This window comes from Mauremys reevesii, unplaced genomic scaffold (genome assembly GCF_016161935.1).
Source record: "Mauremys reevesii isolate NIE-2019 unplaced genomic scaffold, ASM1616193v1 Contig34, whole genome shotgun sequence".
Classification (NCBI taxonomy): domain Eukaryota; kingdom Metazoa; phylum Chordata; order Testudines; family Geoemydidae; genus Mauremys; species Mauremys reevesii.
The window spans coordinates 334,627-341,595 of record NW_024100845.1 but is presented as its reverse complement, the minus strand read 5'-3'; the positions used below and the strand labels follow the sequence as shown (position 1 = coordinate 341,595).

The following is a 6,969-nucleotide window of genomic DNA, read 5'->3' as shown; positions in this document are numbered from 1 at the left end:
CCAGAGGCTGCTGTGAAATACGCAGGGAAGCTGTTGGGATTCCTGTCCCTGTCCCCGGCTCAGAGCTCTGCTTCCCGCATCAGCCTGGGGCTGGCAGGCGTGTGGGAAATGAGAAGACCCAGCCCTGCTCCGTGTGCTGGGGGACAAGGAGCTCTCACCTTCTCCCGCCTCCTGAAGCCTCCTGGGTGCTCTGAGCAGGGTGGGGAGAGGATTCTGCTTCTCTGGGCCTCCTCCCCCATGATTAGTGGGATTGTGGCTGGGGCAGCAGGTGCTGAGTGGGGGACTCTTGTTGTTTCAGATGCCGGTGACTTTTGAGGAGGTGGCTGTGTATTTCACCCAGGGGCAGGGGGCTCTGCTGAACCCCGCTCAGAGAGCCCTCTACAGGGACGTCATGCAGCAGAACTACGAGATGGTGACCTCGCTGGGTAAGAGATTCCCGTCCCCTCAGCTATTTTAAGCCATGGGGTCTGCATGTCTGACTCTGCTCAGTTGGGGTCACATAGTGCCGTGGTTCTCAACCAGGGGCCCCTGTGGGGCCATGAGCAGGTTTCAGGGGGGCCACCAGGCAGGGCCAGAATTAGATTTCGTGAGGCCCAGGGCACAAAATGGAAGCCCCACTGCATGGGGCTGGAGCTGAAGCCTGAGCAACTTAGCTTTGCAGGGCCACATGTGGCGTGGGACCCTGGGTAATTGCCCTGCTCCCTACTCCCTAATGCTGGCCCTGGCTTTTATATGCAAAAAACCAGTTGGTGAGGCAGAGGTGGGCTGTGGCATTTTTATACCGGGGGGGGGGGGGGGGCTCAGAGAGAAAAAGGTTCAGAAACCCTTGTAGAGTCCACAGCTCCACTGTGAGAGGGACGTGCATCTCCACACCCCCTTCGAGGGAACAGGGGAGGCAGAAACCTAATGGACAGGCTAATTCGTCCCCATCTCTCCAGTCGTCAAGGGGCCAGAAGCAGGGGATTGCCCTGCCTGTGTTATTTCTCCTTCACAAAGCACTCACTGGCCCTCTTGGGACTAGCTCCATCCACGGGGAGGCTCTCGGTGCTGCAGGCTCAGGGGTGCTGAGACAGGTTGTACAGTGGGGGGCGCTGAGAGCCATTGAACCAAACTATAAACCCTGGATATAAAGGAAACCACTTCAAGCCAGGAGGTGCGGCAGCTCCCCCAGCACAGCTAGTTCCAGGACCTACGTGCTGGTTTGGAAATAGGCAGGAGTTTAACACCAGAGCTGTGTGTGCCAGAAAGTCCCCCAGATGCATCTACCCAGAGGCCTCCAAGTGAGGGCATGGCAACACCTCACCCCCACCCCCAGATATCTGCTGCTCCCAAAGGGTCTGGGTTACCGCAGTCCCATGTAGGGTCAGGTTAAACTCAGGGAATGTTCCCTGTGACAAATACTCTACCAATGCTCCATGTGCCCTGACGTTCCCTGATTTCATCCCCTGTGCAGGATTTCCCATTCCCAAACCTGACCTGATCGCCCGGCTGGAACGAGGGGAAGAGCCATGGGTCCCGGATCTCGAGGCCGATGAGGAAAGTGTGAGCCCAAGAGACACCCGCACAGGTGAGGAGTCAGGGCAACTGAGAAAGAACCATCTCGAGAGTGAAGGAAAAAGCTGGGACTCTCAAAATGTGCCATGAGCGAGAGCCCCCAGTTCTGCCCCGTCTCACCCAGGTGAGGGCTGCAGTCAGCAGGTGTCCTATCCTGAAAGCAAATATCAGTCATGGCTTCCCACCCATCCTGTTGGCTGTCGGGAATTTCCTCCCTGACTTTCGTTCCCTGGGAGTGTTTGGATGGGATGTGGAGGGAGAATCCAATGTCTCCATCTCCCTAACAATCACTGTGTTGTATTTTCCGTCTTGCTATTCCCCTTTCTGTCCTTTCCTCTCAGCACAGGCAGTGACTCCTGTCTGGATTCTTTCTCCTCCAGCAGGTGATAGGACAGCGAGTGAGAACAAGGAGGAGAATCAGCAACAGGAAGGTCCTGAGCAAGTGGAACCGCAGGAGAGGTTTTTGAGCAGAGCTGAAGGGAATTTTTCCCAGTGCTTGGAACAAGGAAATGCCTGGGGAGATCGACACCGATCAGAGATGCAGCTGGGAAACTATCCCACGAAGAAACTGGATGAATCAATTCAACATGGTGGAGGATGCAAGGATCCCAAGGAAACCACAGTCCAGCAGACAAGTCACAATGAAGAGAAACCCTACAATTGCCTTGACTGTGGGAAAAGTTTCCATTTTAGTGCAAGTCTTATTAAACATTGGAGAACCCACACAGGAGAAATGTCCTATAAATGTGTAGACTGTGGGAAAAGCTTCAGTGAGAAATCAAACTTTATTGTGCACCAGAGACTGCACATAGGAGAGAAACCATATAAATGTCTTGAGTGTGGGAAAAGTTTTAGTCAGAGTTCATACCTTACTGCACATCAGAGAATCCACACAGGAGAAAGACCCTATAAATGCCTTGAGTGTGGGAAAAGTTTCAATTTGAAATCAACCCTTAATACACATCACAAAATTCACACAGGCAAGAAACCCCATAAATGCCTGGAATGTGGGAAAACTTTCACTCAGCACACTCACCTTATTCAACATAGGAAAATCCACACGGGAGAGAGATGCTATAAATGCCTTCAGTGTGAGAAATTTTTCAGTACGCGATGGAACCTTATTAAACATGAGCGAACCCACACCGGCGAGAAACCATATAAATGCTTGGACTGTGGGAAAACTTTTGGTCAGAGCTCATACCTTATTAAACATAGGAGAATCCACACAGGTGACAAACCCTATAAATGCCTCGACTGTGGGAAAAGTTTTGTTGACAGACCAAAACTTACTAGACATCAGGCAATCCATACAGGAGAGAAAGCCCATAAATGCTTGGACTGTGGGAAAAGCTTCATTCGGAAGTCACAACTTACTATACACCAGAAAGTTCACGCAGCAGAGAGACCTTATAAATGCCTTGAGTGTGGTAAAACTTTTATTCATAACTCAAAGCTTACTACGCATCAGAGAACCCACACAGGAGAGAGACCTTATAAATGCCTGAACTGTGGGAAAACTTTTAATCAGAACTCAAAGCTTACTAAACATCAGAGAATCCACACAGGAGAGAGACCCTATGGATGCCTCCAGTGTGGGAAAAGTTTTATTCAGAAGTCACATCTTATTACACATCAGAGAACCCACACAGGAGAGAGACCTTATAAATGCCTGGAGTGTGGGAAAACTTTTATTCATAACTCAAAACTTACTACACATCAGAGAACCCACACAGGAGAGAGACCCTATGGATGCCTTGAGTGTGGGAAAAGTTTTATGGAAAGTTCATCCCTTATTAAACATGGGAGAATCCACACAGGAGAAAGACCCTATAAATGCCTGGACTGTGGGAAAACTTTCAGTCAAAGCTCACATCTTACTCAACATGGAAGAATCCATGGAGGAGAGAGACCCTATAAATGCCTTGAGTGTGGGAAAAGTTTTTTGGAAAGTTCATCCCTTATTAAACATGAGCGAATCCACGTGGGAGAAAGACCCTACAAATGCCTGGAGTGTGGGAAAAGTTTTATGGAAAGTTCATCCCTTACTAAACATGGGAGAATCCACACAGGAGAAAGACCCTATAAATGCCTTGAGTGTGGGAAAAGTTTCTTTCGTCAATCATTCTTTATTAAGCATCAGAGAATCCACACTGGTGACAAACCCTATAAATGCCTTGACTGTGGGAAAAGTTTTATTGTCAGAACAAAACTTACTAGACATCAGGCAGTCCACACAGGAGAGAGACCCTTTAAGTGCCTTGAGTGTGGGAAAAGTTTTATTCAGAAGTCATATCTTACTATACACCAGAGAGTTCACACAGGAGAGAGACCCTTTAAATGCCTTAAGTGTGGGAAAAGTTTTATGGAAAGTTCATCCCTTACTAAACATAGGAGAATCCACACAGGAGAAAGACCCTATAAATGTCTTGAGTGTGGGAAAAGTTTCAGTTTGAAATCAACCCTTAATACACATCACAAAACTCACACAGGAGAGAAACCCTATAAATGCCTGGAGTGTGGGAAAACTTTCAGTCAGTGCTCAAACCTTAATCAACATGGGAGAATCCACACACGCGAGAGACCGTATAAATGCTTTGATTGTGGGGAAAGCTTCAGTAAGAGTTCAGAGCTGACCAAACATCAGAAAATGCACAAAGGTGAGAGACCCTAGAAATAGCTTGACTGCAGGAAAAGATTCAATTTGACTTCAAGCATCAGTGATCCACACAACAGAGAGACCTTGAATGTGGTGGAAGCTTCATTTGGTGTTCCTGGAATATCAGGGATCCACAAATCCACACAGGGAAGAAACCTCTGAGATGTTCTCAGTGTGGAAAATGCTCCAAGTGGAACTGTCATTTCAGGCTCCTCCACAGAGCAGGGAAATTCTCTCAGGGCCCTGACTAGGGCTGGCCATGGTGACAAACCCATTTCCTCGTTCCCACACACATCAGGGGTGTTAGGCTCCCAAGATCCAGCTGCCCATTGCTGAGGTGAGGATCCAGCTGCAGCCGAGCATAAGCTGGTCAGTGACTCTCTGGCTCTTCCCCGGTCAGTCCCTCCTCCCTGCTGCAGCCCTGGCTTCTGAGCTGATGGGCTACAGGTGGGGGAAGGGAAAGAGAGAAACTCCTCCAGATGCTCCCTCTGCCTGGCTGAAGTTCCCCCTCTTCCTTCCCCTCCCAGCCGGGATCCCCCTGCCATGGAGATGAGGAGAAAGACACTTGGGCCAGGCCCCACCTTCTCTCTAGACACCTGTCCCCTCCCCCATCTTCGACCAGCCCCTGGGTTGGGCCACCCCACTGACCTGTTCCCTGCAGGGGGAGTGTCCCTGGGGGCTGGTAACTTCTCCCCTCCCCCAAATCCCCCTGGGCATTGGGTTCTGGGGGATCAAGTATTGAGGGACCCGGAGGGTGGGTTTTGGGGAGGGAACTGGGGATTGAATGATTGGGGCTGGTGGAGCTCAGTGCTGGGCTATCGAGTGTTTGAGGATCATGGGATAAGAGGCGAGGGAGAGCACAGGGGTAGCGAGGTGCTGCCTCATCACTCTCTCCCTCTGCCCCATCTCCCTGCCCCCTCTGCATTCAGACAGCACCACTGAGAGGGGCTGATTCCCACAGAGCCATTTGTGAGAGGCCTGGAGATCCCAACTGTGCTTCCGAGCATCTGTCTACGGTAGGAAATGTGGTCGGGATTAGCCAGCGCATCTCTGTGACCCTCCACCAGATTTCCTAGTGTAACCTCATCCTGAGCATCTTATATGTAAGCCTAAGATTTTGTCATGGATATCTTTAATAAAAGTCATGGACAGGTAACAGGCAATAAAGAAATATTCACAGAAGCCTGTGACCTGTCCGGGACTCTTACTAATAATATCCGAGACAAAATGGGGCGAGAGAAGGCTGCAGCACCCATTGCTGGGGCTCTGGGGTCCCATGGCAGCTGGGCAGATGTGGGGGCCCTGGCTGGGAGCTGGATTGGCCCCCTGCCTCCCATGGCTCGGAGCTCCGGGGCGGCCTTGCCCCCCACAGCGACTCATAGATCTGGGGGCCAGCCCGGTAGCTGAGTGTTGTGGGGTACCCCCACAGCCTGCAGCAGCTTAGAGCTTCGGGGACCCCACAGCTCTGAGCCGCCATGGGCTGACGTCGCAGAGGTCTCTGGAAGTCACAGATTCTGTGACTTCTTCGAATCCGTAGCAAAATCATACCTTTACTTACGTGTTCTGACCTCCTCCCTTTTGCTGGGTGGTCATTAGTCCCGGAGTTCCCACTTTGGGGCCGGATTGTCTCATTCCCAGATAGTCTCACATTACTCCAGGCCCTGCTGTAAAGCATTGAGTGTTTGTACATTTTCTTCCTTATGCACCAGAATTAACTAGATGCTAAAAAAGTGGGAGCAGGGACTCACTCCACTCTCCACAGAGCTGCCTCTGTCCCAGCAATGGACAGTTTTATCTTCCCCTCTGCCTCTCAAGGTGTCACTTACCACCGTGTCCCTGGCTCTCCATGCCTAGGAATCACAGGTTTGATGTCTGTGATCCTAAGTCAGACTCAAGAGGGCTGGAGAAGAAAGTGCCACAGAGCCAGGAGTGGCTGGGGAAATTCCATGGACTCTAAAGCACAGTTTGACCTTACAGATCCTAGAGCCCTGTTTGCATCTATTGGTGAAATTAGTTCCCGGGTTTTTCTAGGTTAGTCCAGATCATTTGTAGATGGGAAGACTTGTGTTTCTTTCTCTTTCTTTTAGTATAATGATGCTAAAACTTTTGCAAGTAATACAACCAAATAATGAGGCGAGAAGTGAAAGTGGTTTAGCCGCTACAGAAGAAAATGGGTAGAATAGTGAGATTTTACTGTATGTTTGTTACTAGGGTGACCATATTCCACGTGCCCAAAAAGAGGACACTGACGAGGAGTGGGAGCTGGGGGGTAGAATTGTGGGTGCTGGAGGGTTGCGGGGGGAGTACTCACGAAGTGAGGGCAGTGTCGGTCACTGTCACAGTGGCAGGGCGCTGATACAAGCCCAGAACACAGCAACAGCCGTCCGTCAGCACCTGCCTGCAGGACCCGCTCCCCAGGGCTGGGAGCTGGGGCCTGGGTGGGTGGGTGGGATCTGGCAGCAATCAATCAGCTACAGATGCAGAGGAATGGACCGATCAGCTGTGGATGCTGGGGAATAGACCAGTTGGGAAGGTGACCAATCAGGGCTATTTCTGAGCTGTAGCCCATCTGCTCTGCAAACCCCCTGGACGTTTGCTGTTATGGGAAAATCACGCTCGGACAGAGAAACGGGTTCCAAAAAGAAGCTCTGCCTGGGAAAACCCGGATGTATGGTAGCTTTATTTGTTACTGAAATATGTTGACGTTCTGGGGAACACCCCACAGACTAACTTCTCAGAGACGACAAAGAACTGAC

General features: G+C 50.6%; 1 protein-coding gene across 1 annotated transcript; it reads left to right on the top strand.

Annotated features, from left to right (window-relative positions):
- Positions 1–375: 375 nt before the first annotated feature.
- On the top strand, positions 376–6,654 carry LOC120393837 (zinc finger protein 91-like). Its single transcript, XM_039518333.1, has 3 exons — positions 376–425; positions 1,454–1,567; positions 1,935–6,654. The coding sequence occupies exons 1-3, from the start codon at positions 392–394 to the stop codon at positions 4,226–4,228; spliced, it is 2,442 nt and encodes an 813-aa protein (XP_039374267.1). The 5' UTR covers positions 376–391; the 3' UTR covers positions 4,229–6,654.
- The last annotated feature ends 315 nt before the right edge of the window (positions 6,655–6,969 follow it).

Excerpts from the sequence above, each read along its gene's own strand:
- LOC120393837 (XM_039518333.1), top strand. The coding sequence starts at position 392 with ATGCAGCAGAACTACGAGATGGTGACCTCGCTGG. Across the intron at positions 426-1,453 it reads CGAGATGGTGACCTCGCTGG|GATTTCCCATTCCCAAACCT; the intron begins GTAAGAGATTCC and ends TCCCCTGTGCAG. Across the intron at positions 1,568-1,934 it reads CCCAAGAGACACCCGCACAG|CAGGTGATAGGACAGCGAGT; the intron begins GTGAGGAGTCAG and ends TTTCTCCTCCAG.